General features: G+C 42.9%; 1 protein-coding gene across 1 annotated transcript; it reads left to right on the top strand.

The window, feature by feature from the left end:
- The first annotated feature begins 477 nt into the window (after positions 1–477).
- Positions 478–14,979, top strand: LOC148112008 (uncharacterized). Its single transcript, XM_087879208.1, has 4 exons — positions 478–4,253; positions 4,689–4,965; positions 7,634–8,428; positions 14,205–14,979. The coding sequence occupies exons 1-4, from the start codon at positions 4,030–4,032 to the stop codon at positions 14,487–14,489; spliced, it is 1,581 nt and encodes a 526-aa protein (XP_087735334.1). The 5' UTR covers positions 478–4,029; the 3' UTR covers positions 14,490–14,979.
- Positions 14,980–15,768: the final 789 nt, after the last annotated feature.

The raw sequence follows: 15,768 nt of genomic DNA, 5'->3' as shown, positions 1-15,768 counted from the left end.
AAGGGAGGCTCTGAAATTGGAAGGGATCATACAAAAAAACCTTTCCACCCAGGTGGGAAGAGAAACCAGATGTGAATCCAAGGACCCCAATAATCAGCGCAGGGAAAGAAAAGGGGAGGCTGGACAGGAACACTCTCCAATTCCAGGCATGGACCGAGATCAGACAGATCATGATCTGAAGGGGAAACGTCAGAATCTCTGGGAGAAAAGCAAGTGGGAGATTTCTCCACTCTGGGGGTCTCTCAGTGGGACCCACAGGGGCTCCTGATGGTTTTGGGAACACCGGTGGGGAACTCCGTGTCTGGCTGAATGTCTGAAGCAGTGGACAGAATCAGGCTCAGCGGTCATCCTGTGCCCAGGGAAATGCTCAAAGACAGTGGGTGGAGGGGGGGGTCTCGGGGGGGGGCTCCTTTTGGCTTGAGATTTGTGGGGTCATTCTGGGTGCAAATGGAGATGTTAAAAATCCCCTCTGCCCTCCAATCCTCCCCTTGATCTGCTGGCCAGTCCGACTTCCGGAGAGATGGGGGTGGCCAGTCTTTGGGCCTCCTGGAGGGATCCAGAGGAGAGTGGGGGAGGGGGCAGTGAGACGCCTTCTGGCCGTAAAAGGAGGACAGGCGAAGACCCCTTTGGAGAAGGAGCCACATTTGGCTGTGAAGGAGCAGATGAGGGGTTCCAGAGGGAGTGGAGGAGCATGGGGGGAGGGGATTTTTTCTATTTTTCACATTTCTTAAGAGCCCACATCCCTCCCTGCTCTGTGAGAAAATCAGCTCGAGTGCAGACAACAACATCACAAACACACACACACACACACACACACACACACACAGAATTAGCACAACAGAAAGTGGCTGACACCACCACTGAAGCAGCTGGACTGTTTTCTTTCAAACTCTTACACTAAACTTATGCACACACACACACACACACACACACACACACACACACACACACTGGGAGGGATTTTTGAATAATTATGAAAAATTAGCCATGTTTTCCACCCACCGAGCACTGAAATGGCTCCTCCTCTTGGCTGTTTGGCTGCTTCTCCTCAGGCCTTTGAGGCCCCAATGGAGCTGGATACGACTCTCCTTCCAGGTCACGTTCAGTTCCTTGCAAGGACATCAGATTTGGCCCCGAATAATTCTCATCAACTCCCTGATAAAAATAAAGAAAATCCCATTAAAATACAAGAATGAGAGATCCGTCTATGTCAATTGTGTATTCGTGGCATTGGGTTCCTGCACGGGGGATGGGGTTGGACTAGATGGCCATGAAGGTCTCCTCTCACAGCTTCCATTCTGGGATTCTCTGAATGTCTGCAATACTTATGACCATTCATTTAGCAATGGTTGAAAGTTACGACAAAGCTGAGAATCACAACTTAGAAGCAGATTGTTACAGTGTCCCTGCAGTCACGTGATCGCAATCCAGGCGTTCGGCAACTGGCTCACATTGACGATAGTTGCAGGGTCCCAGGGTTACGTGGTGGCCATTTGCCATCTTCTCATGGCTTCCAACAGGCAAAGTCAATGGAGAAGCCAATGGGGAAGGTTGCAAGCCACGGTCAGGGGAGGTCTCACTTTATGACGAGTTTCTCTGTCCCAACTGTGGTTGAAAGTCAAGGACTTCCTGTACTATGTCTCTCTAAAAGGAGAAATCAGGTTGTGGGACTCCCCAGAATATCATTAATTCTTTGAGAGGCAGTGAGGCCCCCAGGTTGAATCCCCCCCTCAAACCTGCCCCCCTGGGAATGGCTGCCTGGTTCCCCAGGAGGAAGTTTCTTTCTTTCTTTTTTTTTTTTTTCAATTTTAAAAACAAACTTTATTCAATATAAAAAGATAAAAGATTGTACAAAACGTTCTTAACTCTAAAAAAGAAAGTACAATTCTAAATTACATATATACTAAAACTAACAAACAGGATTATCTATCTATATTTGAACATGTAAATATATATATACATTAACCTTGATTTCTTAATGACGATGTAAATTTGTTACCCTTGATTTCTTACTGTGTTTGACTTTAGTTTTTTTTCCATCGATTGATCCATTCATACCATCTGTCCCATATTTTGTAATACTGTGAGTCTTCCTTGTTGTTTAATTTTAAAGTTAATATATCCATTTCTGCACATATAAATATTTTTTGGATTATTTGTTGTTCTGTTGGCAACTGTTCTAATTTCCAAGTTTGGGCTAGGGTTAATCTAGCCGCCGTAATTATATGTAATGTGATGTATTTTATTTCTTTTCTACTATTTTTTTTAAGTATGCCTAATAAAAAAATTCAGGTTTTAGGTCAATCTCTTCTTCTGTTATTTCTGTTATCCATATTCTAATTTTCATCCAAATTTTTTTAATTTTTGGGCAAAGCCACCAAAGATGATAAAAGGTTCCCGGTGACTGTCTGCATTTCCAACACATCGGATTACAATTTGGGTACATTTTTGCCAATCTAGCAGGGGCTAACTACCACCTATACCACATCTTGTAGTGGTTCTCTTTGTACGTTGTTGCCTTTGTTATTCTACAATTATTTTCCCATATCATTTCCCACTCTTCTAATTGTGTATTTCTTCCAATGTTCCTAGCCCAAGCTATCATTTGGCCTTTGACTATGTTTTCTGCCAGGTCCAACTCTAGTAGGTATTTATAGATCTTTGAAATTAATTTTCCCTCTTTAGTTTCTAATAATTTATCTAATTGGTTAGATTTTATATCAATTCCTCCTTCTTCACTGTCTTTTTTATATCTAGTTTGTATTAGTAAATACGGCCACCAGTCTATTTCTATGCCCTGGTCCCTGAGCTCTTGGCGAGATTTGAGTCTCCCATTAATATCCAGAATTTCTTTGTATCTTATTATTTTTTGAGTAGCTGGTGCGTTGAGGTGTATTGTATTGGGGTGCATTGTTGCCTCTAATGTAGATATCCAGCCTGGGACTTACGTCATATAGTGCTTACATTTAATTTCCAGCCGTGTCAATTAGTGAATTTCTTATTATATGGTTTTTAAAATGTTTGTAAGTTTTGTTTGTAAGGATTCCCTGTTCCTGCCTGAACCGGATCTGAATGAGCGCATGATTTGCATAACGACCTCCATGAAAACGGTCATAAATTGGCTCTGCTTCGACTCCATGACTGCCACGACTGAGGGCAGAAATTCCAGTGGTTGTAAGTCAAGGACTGCCTGTGAATAGAATTGGGGGAGGAGGGAGGATTGGCCTGAATTTTGAAGCAGGCAATAAGGGGGCCAGGGGTTTTTGGGCCCTTCGGTTGCCCAGTGCAGGTCACCTGGGGAAGGTCTTCTCCCTCTGGGCCTCCAGGGCAGGGCTGCTGGGCTGCACCTTCCTCCCCAAATGTTGCAGGGTTTTACTAAGACTGGACCTGAGCACAATGGGAAACCTAATAGTAAAAGTGGAATAGAAAACCTAAAGCCTCTGGATTTTTTATTCAGGAATGTAATTCCATCTAATCCATTTAATGGGTTTCAAGAAATCTAAAATGTCCTTGATATGCCATAGTTTGGGGTGAGATATTCAAAGCTCTCTGCAGAGAGAAGGTTTTATGAGTCTATTTTGAATCAGAATAGAGCTGGAAGGGACCCTGGAGGTCTTCTAGTCAACCCCTTGCTGCGTTGGCTGTGATGGGGGCTTGGAGTTATTATGAATCACATGAGGATTATTTCCCTTTCATTTCCCTCCAGAGAATTTCCCAACAATCTCCAAGTCCAACAACTAGTTGAATTATCCAGGGATCCCTCCTGGGAGGGAGAATTATGTTAAAAGTCTCAGCTCTGCTCTTTGGCTGAATCCTCCAGGGGAGACTTTGGGCAGAGAAATATGGAGGTTTGGGACAGGCAGAGTCTGTGCTCTTGAATCTACGTCTCTCTCCTTTCCAGATGAAGCTGAGTGTTTCTCTGTGTTGAGAAAAAGCAACTGGTTCATATTCAACCTTGTGAGAGTCCTTTGATTCTTCTAATTCTTCTTCAGAAACAGGAAAGGGATTCATTGGTACATGCCATGAATTATGGACCTCCTGATTCTGCCTCTGATGCTGCTTTTGTTCCATTCAGACTCTGGGAAGCTGAGAATGAAATGCCCGCTGAGTTCAGAGAACCAGGATGGAAAACCATGGAGCTACTACAGACCAGGAGACCATCTAATCAGTATAATCACCAGTGGAATGAAACCATTGCATATAAAGTTGCTTTTCAACGTGGCTCCTTCTCTTCAGTTTGTTTTCCATGATATGTAAGTCATTCAGGGTGATGGAGTTGCACTCCCTCCATTCAAACACTCTCCTTCTTTTCTCTTTTTATTTTTCATTTATTCCTATATTGGGGAATATGTCTAATTTCCTGAATGATTTTTATTTCCATGGCTTCTCTCTTTTGTCTGATTTTGTCACAAGGGGTCTGAAAAAAAACTGAAAGGGTTGCAGATTATCCCTGTTTGATCCTTAATTTATCACTTGGATAATGAATTTTATTTAAAGAAATCATTGAAACAGTTGTAGTTGCCGTATCTCAGCCCATTTCCATATTTGTGTAACTGATCATTGGTTTTGAATCAATGTTGACTTAAGATCAGTAGGCTTGTGAAGGACTATATTTATTATATATAACAAAAGTATTTGTTGCTGCTGTTGATTATAATAACAATTTTTTACCATGGGAATTCTTATAGTGCTTTATATGGCTCACAGTACATTTTTGCCATTCAAATGGTCAACAAGAATTCCCAACTCCTTCACAATCTCACACTGGGCTACAACATCAATAGCAACTATCTGAGCACTTTACGCACTTCAGATGCCTTGCTGGACATGCTCTCCACTGGAGAAGCCAATGTCCCCAACTACAGCTGTGGAAGGAAGGAGAATCTTCTGGCTCTGATTGATGCAACTAAAAGGGAGAACTCCATCCAGATGTCAACATTAGGAGGCACCTACAAAATCCCACAGGTTTGTGTGTGTTTTTCTGTATCTGGTAAAGTGAGGGGTGGGTGGTGGTGGGTGAGCAATAGATTCAATCATGTCTTCTCCGTGGAATCAAAGAGCTGCTTTTCTCCACATTAGCAAATATGTCAATATTTTACCCCATTATCTGAGATTAATCAGAAAAGGCCTGAAATGCAAGCAATACATTCCCTGAAGAAGACATTCTACCAACTATTTAACTGATCAAAAAATATCCCTGGTTGTTGGGGCCTCTATTGGCATCTTCATTGTCACAGATAAATAATGCCTGCCCTATCCAGTTGGATTGAAGTTGGCAATAGTAGCATTTTATCCAACTAAAATGTGGAATAAAAAGGACTATAGACCAAATAGACTAGCAGATATTGTGGCTAAAATTTATTCCATGATCCTCTTAGTTAAATTTGAGAAAAATGCATTCCTTGCAGAAGAAGCAGAATGTTTTAGGTAGAATGAAATGCTATATAGATATTATAAGAAATAATGCATAAATTAATAATCTAATATTGGCAACCAATTTGTCTTGAAATATCTCATCTATATCAGTGAGGTAAAACAAGGTTTGCTGCTTTCTAGATGTTAGTGCAGCATTTGACTCAATAAACAGAAAATTATGATGGAGAAAATGTTTTGCCCTCAAAATGGAGCTCAGCCTGTTGGCCCTGATCCAAGCCCTTGTTTGAGAGGGAGTTTTGAGCTCAATGGAGCCATGAGAAGAAGGATCTATGCTTATCAAGGGGGAAGGGAAAGATGCATATTTGAACCCTTGTTCTTCAATATAGATTTGAATGACTTACTAGGACTAATGCAAGGCCAAAAAACAGATCATAAATAAAAGTTATTTCATTCTTTGACAAAAATGACTAAATCAGTGGACCAGTGAAATGCAGTGCACGTAGTATACAGTACTTGGATTTTAGAAAGGCTTTGACAAAGTAAACTACAGGCTATTTCTAGGGAAGCTGAAAATATGTGGGAGAGACAGCATCACCTCCAGATGGAGTCAGCCTGTGGTCCTCAATGGAACTACGTCTGCATGGAGGGAAACAAGCAGTGGGGGACCCCAAGGTTCCATTTTAGGCCCAGTTCTCTTCAATGTCTTCATGAATGATTTGGATGAGGGGAGAAATGGGGAAATCATCAAATTTGAAGACAACACTAAAGTGGCAGGAATAGCCAACACCCCAGAAGATAGGCTGAAGATCCAGATTGATCTAAGTAGATTTGAACCCTGGGCCTATCTAACAAACTGTAATTCATTGTAGAGAAAAGTAAGGTTTTATACTTAGGCTAGAAAAACCAAATGTCCACGTACAGATGATGTGAAACCTGGCTCAATAAGTATAACGTGCGAGGGATCTTGTAGTCCTAGTGGACAATCACTTAAATATGAGCAAGCAGCAGCTAAAAAAGCTAATTCAGTCCTAGGTTGCATTAACAGAGGGATAAAATCAAGATCACATGAATTATTGGTACTGCCTTATAATGCCTTGTCAAGACCACATCCAGTTTTAGTCTCCATATTATAAACAAGATGTAGAGACTCTGGAAAGAGTGCAGAAAAGATGATTAAGGGCCTGGAGACTAAAATATATGAGGAACAGTTGCAGGAATTCAGTATGTCTAGTCTAGTGAAAAGGACGAGGGGTGAAATCATAGCAATGTACCAATATTGGGGGGGCTGCCACAAAGAAGAGACGGTCCTCCTATTTTCCAAAATACTAAAGGCAAGACAGGAAACAATGGATGGAAACTAATCAAGGAGAGAAACAACCTAGAACTAAGGAGAAATTTCCTCATGGTGAGGAATGGAACGTCTCCCCTTCAGAAATTGTGGCTGGTCCATCACTGGAGGCTTTTAAGAAGAGACTGGACAGCCACTTGTCTGGAATAGTATAGATAGATACAGATTAACAGAGTTGGAAGGGACCTTGTAGGTCATCTAGTCCAAGCAGACCCTACACCATTTCTGGCAGGTGACGGTCCAGTCTCTTCTTGAAAGCTTCCAGTGATGAAGCTCCCACAACTTCTGAAGGCAACTTTATCTCTTTATTTCCAGGTTGAATCTCTCCTTGTTCAGTTTCCATCCATTATTCCTTGTCCGCCCTTTGTCTGCCCTTTGGGTGCTTTGGAAAACAGTTTGACCCCCTCCTCTCTGTGGCAGCCCCTCAAATATTGGAAGACTGCTATCATGTCTCCCCTGGTCCTTCTCTTCACTAGACCAGCCATGCCCAGTTCCTGCAACCGTTCATTGTATGTTTTAGCCTCCAGTCCCCTAATCCTCTTGGTTGCTCTTCTCTGCACTTTTTCTAGAGTCTCAACATCTTTTTTATAGTGTGGTGACCAAAACTGGATGCAGGATTCTAGGTGTGGTCTTTCTAGGGCTTTATAGGGTGGTATTAGTCCCTCTCTTGATCTTGATTATATCCCTCTGTTAATGTAATCTATGATTTACATTGTTTTTTAATTTGCTTATTATTTTCCATTATTATGATACAATCTTGCTAATGTTCTGTCTTAGTATTTTAAACAATGTCTGATTAACAAACTATTCTAATACATTCATGAGAATCAGGTTGGATTTATTAAAATCTAATATTTTGGACGTGATCTGATCCCAAATATAACACAGCATTCTTCTTTGTTTTTTCAGATCAGTCATGACATTGTTTCAGAGGCTCTGAGTGATAAACGGAAATTCCCCTTTTTCCACCAGATTCTTCCCAAAGAAGGATTCCAGTACCCAGCAATTGTCCACCTGCTCCTCCATTTCAGATGGACCCTGATTGGCCTCTTTGCTTCAGACACAGAGGAGGGAGAGAATTTCATGAGGATTTTTCCTCCTGTGCTTGTCAGGAATGGAATTTATGTTGTTATATCACAACTATTCTCAACAACTGGATATACAGCATCCCTGAGGGATTCCCTCTCTAAGTGGAGACAAGTCAACGTCTTTGTTCACTTCATGGAATATGATTCCATTTGGGACAGAATTCTTCCTTTCCATGAAACATTTATGCGTCTGCCAGGACCCATTGAAGGGAAAGTCTGGTTCCTCACAAATTTTGCAGGATATGAAATGAACAATCGTAGACTTCTCAAATACATCCATAGTATTTTGAACTTTGGTTATCTGGGAAAAAAAAGGCCAAAGGATTCTGCCTTTGAACCCCATTTCTTTGTGGAATATCAGTTACAAGATTATTATTTCCGCTGTTCTCTTTCAAAGAACGTCTTTTCTGTCAAAGGCCGCAGAAGATGCACCCAGAAAGCCCCAATGGACACCCAGAAGAAAAGGAACAGAGGAAGGATCCGAAATGACTATCAATGTCACAATCTGATGAAGACTCTGGCCCAGGCTTTGAATGCCGCTTATTCCTCCAGATCAAGGAGGAGAAGGAAGGAGGGAGAAAAGATTTTGGGGTCTTCAAGGCTGCAGCCGTGGCAGGTATGGGGGTCCCGATATGGATCCATTAATCTGAGATCCTTTGGAGGAGGAATCCAGAGGAGAAGGAGGGGAACTACCTCAACAGATCTGGCCAATTCAATTACTCAGGGAATAATGGCTCCAAAGAGTAGATACCATGGCATTTTGTTTTTGTTTGTTTTTTGTTTTGTTTTTTTAAATTAATTTTTTATTCAACATTTATATCTTTAACATCCTTGTTACATTTTTACAGCTTTCCGATACCGACATCTGTAATAATATCTATAGATATTCTTGGTAATTATCTTTGTTTTGTTTTTATTTATTTTCAGGCCTGCTACTATTCCAAATTTCTCTATTTCTAGTAGGAGTTTTTCTCCTGTTTCCAAAGGGTCCTCTAATATAAATGCCATGTTGTTATTGTTGTCTGAAATTTTTTATATACTTCCACCGGAATTCCATCTGTCCCTGGTGTTTTGTTATTTTTCTGTTTTTTAATTGCTTCTCTTAACTCTGTTAATGTAATTTCCCCATTCAACATTTCCCTATCTTCATCTGTTATACTTGGCAAGTTCCTCTCCTGTAGGTAATTTATAATATTTTCTTCTTTAATGTTTTCTTGACTATATAGTATTTGAAAATAATTTTGAATAATATTTTCCCCCCCTCAATTCTATGGAGCAAATTTCCTTGCTCATCTCGTAAATATTGTACCAACTTTTTAGCTTTTTCTTTTTTCAATTTGTGGGTGAGCCATCTCCCTGGTTTATTTGCCGATTCAAAATAGTTTTGTTTTGCCAATTTTCTATTCCTTATCATTTCTTCCTGTTCTAGTATATTAATTTTATGTTTCATTAACTCCATTTCCTTTCTGACTTCCTTGTTTTGGGGATCTTTCTGAAGTGATAATTTTAATTTTTTCAGCTTCTCCAATCTTGACATGCGTTGTTCCTTCTTCTCTTTGTTTCTCCTCACCATATACGCAACAGTTAGCCCCGTTATTCATCACCTTCAAATTTCATAGGAAAGATTAAAAAGAGTTAAAAACTATTTCAGTATCATTTTGAAGACAGTTTTTATCCACTTATTATCCAGGCCTCAGGTTTCTAATCACATCACAAAATTGTTTGCGAGTCCTTTGCTAAAATCCAGTGATATCACCAGAGTTCCCATAATCTATTTAGGAAGTGTAATGATGCGTGAGAATGACTTTTGGGATGAGGGGAAGAGAGGCTGCCTAGGGAAGGATCAGAGAAGAGGGGAGAATCCTGTAGCTGCAAAATGGGAGAGAAAGAAACTCAGAAAGGATCCTGGCTAACTTTTCAGGCCAAAGCGCTCGCTGCCCCGGCCGACCTAAGAACGATGATTTGGCCGACTCTACAAGACATCCTAAAGGCACACTACGCACCTCAAGCGTCCTCTCTGGTAAAAAGGCATGAATTTTATCAGAGGGACCAGAAAGAAGAGGAGATGATTAGCGAGTTTGTAGCAACCTTACGGGAAATATCCGCCGCATGCGACTTCATGAATCTGGAAGAGACCATGAGGGACCATCTGGTATTGGGACTGAGAGACCTAACACTATAGAGCAGGCTGCTGGCCAGACCACAAATCACATTCAAGGAGGCTTTGGAAGAAGCATCAGCAACCGAAGCTTCCCAGAAATCCGCGGCAGCTATGAAAAAAATGAAAAACGGGCCACCAGTAAAGGATGAAGCCTCCGTGCATTATGAGGAAGCAGAGACAGAATCGGGGGAAGAAGAAGAGGAGGACGAGGTCCACTACCTACAATCCGGACGTAGGGAAAAGCCACAAGCAAAAGGAAGGAAAGAAATCTGGTGCTCGGGATGCGAAGGAAATCATCCACAATCTGAATGCACATTCTGCAATGTTATATGCCAGCGATGTGAGTGGAAAGGGCACATAGCAAGAGCCTGCAGGGCATCACAGCCAGCATCCAAAAGAAACCGGCCACCCCGTTCACCACCCAGTAACAAGAGATTCCCATCCGGAGGAAAAAAGCAGCCTTTTGGATGAGGGCAGAGGAGCGAGAACCACAGAGTAGACCGGGGAGAGACCCACCATACCATTGTGGTGGGCCATGCCAGCGCGGGAAAAGCAAACAAGATGGCATTGACCATCCTCATAGAAGGGAGGCCCTGTAAGATGGAGGTCAACTCAGGGTCCAGCCTATCAATGGTATCATGGACAACGATAAAGAAGCTAATTCCGCACATCACCAGCCATGATCTAAAACGACAACAGCTAACACTCATCGACTACCAGGGCCTCAAATTCCTGTAGTGGGCACCGGCACGTTCAACATCGCATACAAGAACTTCAAAGCCAAATTGCCTCTCACCATAGTGGACAGAGACAGGCCCAGCCTATTGGGTATGGAGTGGTTCGAACCGCTTGGACTTGCAATTACCGGCATCCACAATATCTGAGATGACGGCTGGAAGGAAGTCCTAATGAAGGAGTTTGCGGAAGTTTTTAACGGCGAGCTTGGCAAGTATAAGGGATCCCCAATTACCTTTAGCCTAGATCCACAGGTAGCCCCTGTCCGGATAAAGCGCCGAAGGGTCCCATTTGCTCTAAGGCCTAAGATAGATGAGCAACTAGACAAGCTGGTTGCTCAGGGAGTCTTAGAACCTACAGATCACGCAAAGTGGGAAACCCCTATAGTGACACCCATCAAGCCAGATGGGTCAGTACATTTGTGCGGGGACTACAAAAGTACCATTAACAAGGCACTTCAGCAAAACGCATACCCCATGCCTGTAGTGCAGCACCTATTGCATTCGCTGGGCTGGGGAAAGATCTTTGCGAAGCTAGATTTGGCGCAAGCATACCAACAGCTCCCAGTAGACAAGGCCACCGCTGAAGCCCAAATGATCGTCACTCACAGGGGGGCATTTAAATGCAAAAGATTACAATTTGGGGTGAGCGTAGCGCTCAGGTATTCCAGAGCCTGATGGAGCGGCTTCTGCAAGGAATCGACAGAGTTGTCCCTTACTTCGACGATGTCCTCATATCAGCAAAAGACCTAACCCAATTGAAGCCAAGATTGCAGGAGGTACTGGCAAGATTTCAAAAAGTAGGGCTTAAGGTGAAGAGAGACTGCTAGGTGAAGTGCCACCTAGCAGAAAAACAGGTTGAATTCTTGGGGTATCTAATCAACGGGTCGGGAATCAGGCCCACACCCGGAAAGCTGAGAGCCATCAAAGAGGCCCCTACACCCAAGAATAAGATGGAGCTGCAGGCATTTCTGGGGTTGCTTAATTTTTATAATATATTCTTGCCACAGAAGGCGACTACTGCTGAACTGCTCCACTGGCTACTGGACAGAATGGTAGAATGGAGATGGGGGGCTACCAAAAAGAAGGCATTTGAAGACATAAAAAAAAAACTATTGACGTTGGACAGAGTACTTGTGCAATACAGCGGGACATTGCCAATAAGACTAACGTTTGATGCGTCCCCCTTCGGCATTGGAGCGTTATTGAGCCACACCTTGCCAAATGGAAAAGAAGCCCCCATTGCATTTTTCTCTCGGACTCTGTCAAAACCAGAAAGAAACTACAGCCAACTGGACAAAGAAGCATTGGTTGCAGTAGCCGGAATAAAACGGTTTCACGAATACCTCTACGGTCGGAAATTTGAACTCATAACCGACCACAAACCGCTACTTGGTATCATAGCAGGGGACAGACCCACACCCCCCATCCTGTCACCCCGAATGCTGAGGTGGATAGAATTCTTGGCTGCCTACAACTATACACTCCAACACAAACCAGGAAAAACGATAGACCATGTGGATGCCCTAAGCAGATGCCCACTTCCAGAAATGGGAGAAGATCCTGCCCCAACAATAACTACACTCCTCATCGAAACCTTGGAGGAAAACCGGATATTGGCAGCAGACATCGCGAGAGCCACCATCAGAGACAGGACATTGGCGCGAGTTTTAAATTAGATCTGGAAAGGGTGGCCAGAAGAAGGCGTGGACTCAGAATTCCTGCCATTCAAAAGGAGAGAAAACGAACTCTCGGGGCTGAGGGGTTGTGTACTATGGGGAGACAGGGTCGTCATTCCAAACACACTAAGACAAGGAATACTGAAGCTGCTACATGAAGGACACCCAGGTATCGTGACGATGAAGGCTCTACCTAGGAGCTATGTATGGTGGCCCGGGATGAACAAAGAAATTGAAGCAAGGGTGTCAACCTGCGAGCCTTGCCAAGAATTCCAAGCAGCCTCGAAATCAGCGCCCACCCACGATTTGGAGAACCCGGGAACACCATGGTCTAGACTGCATATCGACTTCGCCGGGCCATGCAAAGGAAACATATTCCTAATTATTGTAGACGCATTCTTGAAATGGTTGGAGGTGGCTCTTATGAAATCAACGACATCAGAAGCCATTATACTAGTGCTAAGAAGGCTATTCGCCACTCTCAACCTACCCGACCTCATAGTCTCCGATAACGGCCCCCAGTTCACAGTGAACTCTTTTGAGATGTTCTTAGCAGAACAAGGGATACGACACGCATTGTCAGCATTGGGAAAACCTTCGACGATCGGATTGGCTGAACGAATGGTCAGATCCACAAAAGAAACGTTAACAAGGTTGGGACCAGGGGACATACAAGCAAATATCGACAAACTACTAGCAATACAACACATCACACCAAGCGCCACAACCCACTGGAGCCCAGCAAAACTACTGATGGGAAGGAAATTGAGATCCCCACTAGATAGACTACACCCCCAGTACAGCTCAGAAAAACCAACCGATTCTACGAGCCGAGTCCAGGAGTTCCAGGAAGGAGAGAAAGTCTACGCCAAGAATCTGAACGGAAGCCCCCTCTGGGTACCGGCAGAGATAACACACAAGTAACGGGCCCACTATCATACAGAGTCCAGACGGAAGATGGACAGCACTGGAAGAGGCATATAGACCAACTCAGAGGATGAGTCACGAGAAACGAGAGCGAGCCGGAAAAGGACTGCCAAAAGATTTGGAAAGAAAAAAATACAACGGCAGAAGCGGCGCTACCACAACGGCAAAGAGAAAACTCAAACCCAGATCGAAACACGGGAGACTTAACTGAAGGCCGAGAGGAAGAGCAGGATCCTGGAGAAGAACGCCAAAGACAGCCGAGGGGAGCAGGAAAAGAAATTGAACAGAATAGATCCAACCCAGCCCCAGAGTTCGAGAGAGTTCCAGAGACAGCACCAGGAGAGCAGCAGAACTCGACCTCTCACTCCGAGGACACACAACCGACGGATCTGTGCAGATCCAGTCGAGCCCCACGGTGACCCGCCTACTTGCGGGACTATGTTGCATAGCGGACACCGGATTGGCGGACACTGAGTTAAGTATCGAGTGACAATTCAAATAGTCCTATCAGGAATCAATCCTGAGAGCGGGAACTTTAAATAAGCATCAGTGGCTGAAGCCGGGGACAGCTCCCGTATAAAAGGAGCTGTTGCGGCTGCTAGCGCCATTGCAACTACAGAGTTAAATAAATGTGTAAGCTATACAACGAGTCCTCTCCTTCTTTGCACCCACGATCTAACAAATTGTATCAATTATATACTTTTTAAATATTTTGTCAGTATATCAATTGACAAATTTTTCTCAAACTTTCTTGTTCACGTATGAAGACGATGGCAGTATTTGTATCCTAATTAAGCATATTTGGAGATTAGACAATTGTAGAAGAAAGATACAATGTGGGATAAAAACAAAGTTCTCTGTTTTTCAAATTCCTGGACGTTCCCATTCTAGTTTCATCCCTTTATGGAGAAGAATGATTTTTGGAATATTTCTCGAAGAAAACTGTACTTGGACCAAAATGGAGAGATAACAGCAGATCTGAGCATTGACAGCTTGTTGGTTCTCCCCAAGGGGGGTATCAGGGAAGAGATTCTGGCATATTTTGAAAGACAGAGACTTTCTATCAACCAAGATGCTTTTTCACAGCTAAAGTTGCTCAATAAGGTGAGAGAAATTTTGGTGTCTTTTTTCTGTTTTCCAAAGCCTGAGGTCCCATTTCATGTGGGCAAAGTCTAGAGTCTCCAGGGTGGTTGGCCTCCCATGCCAGGTGGTGTCATCTCATGGAAGCTCTTCAACAGACGGGACCTAAGTGGAGTGGCTTTGCCATGTTCTATGGAAACCTTTCAAGATCTTACTGGTCAGAGGTTTCTTTCTTCATCACAGTTTAATTTCATATTAAAAAACCTAATAGAATAAAATTTCCTAAATCTTTTACTGTAAATTTTATTATCAGTTTTAATAAGAATATATCATCATATTTAAATCTTTTTTCAATTCCATCCCTCTAGACTACATTAAATAGAAAAGTCCTATATTGCGGTGTTAAATGCCAGAAGCAAAAGGGAGGAACTAACGAAAGAACCTGCCAGAGTCTCATCTCCAAAACCTGTTTGGAAGGAGTCAAAGATTTCATATTTACCTTCATGAAGCCCAGAATCTACTTGTCTAATGTTTATTTTCCCCCATTTTCCATGGATGGAAATCCTAACATATTTTCTTTGGGATTCTTTGTTTTTCTGTTCAGTCCCTGCCTCAGTCCAAATGTGTGGAAAGTTGCCATCCTGGATTTGTCAAGAGGGCTCGAGAAGGAGAGCCAGTTTGCTGCTACGACTGCGTTCCTTGTCCGGAGGGGACCTTCTCCACTCAGGAAGGTGGGTCACACTGAGGAAAATGGGAGGCTTTGTGGAACTGGATCCATCCAGTTCATGAAAGTGCAAGTTAAAGGATAGATCGCAGCTCACATGGGTTTTTTATTTTTAACCTGCACAATTTCTTATCTAAACAGAAGTAAATCAAAAAGACTTGGAGAGAGATGGGAGGAGGGGGTGGCAGACTGGGCAAGCTTTACTAACAGCAGAGGAAATATCTCTTCTGCTTTTTAGTTTGGATATGTGCTGCTAAGTTCACCTTTCTAGGAACATCTGAGATCTTTGAAACTAGATGAATTGGTCAGGTCCACCTTCTGAAAGACCTTGCAATGTATTTTTTATTGGTCTCCCTTGAGGATCACTGAGAAGGTGTCACTGGGCCATAATCTGGTGCTGTGGATAGTTATGGGGGGAACTCATTACACAAATAATCTTCCAATCATATAGATCAATCAATCAGAAAAGAGCTGGAAGGAACCTTGGAGGTCTTCTAGTCCAGCCCCCTGTTCAAGCAGGAGACCCTAGACCATTTCAGACAAGTGACTGTCCAGTCTCTTCTTAAAAACCTCCAATGTTGAAGCACCCACAACTTCTGGAGGCCAGCTGATCCACTGGCTAATTGTTCTCACTGATAGGAAGTTTCTCCT

Source organism: Pantherophis guttatus, chromosome 15 (genome assembly GCF_059756535.1).
Source record: "Pantherophis guttatus breed Tessera chromosome 15, ASM5975653v1, whole genome shotgun sequence".
In the NCBI taxonomy this organism is placed as follows: domain Eukaryota; kingdom Metazoa; phylum Chordata; class Lepidosauria; order Squamata; family Colubridae; genus Pantherophis; species Pantherophis guttatus.
This window is presented reverse-complemented; position numbering and strand designations above follow the sequence as displayed.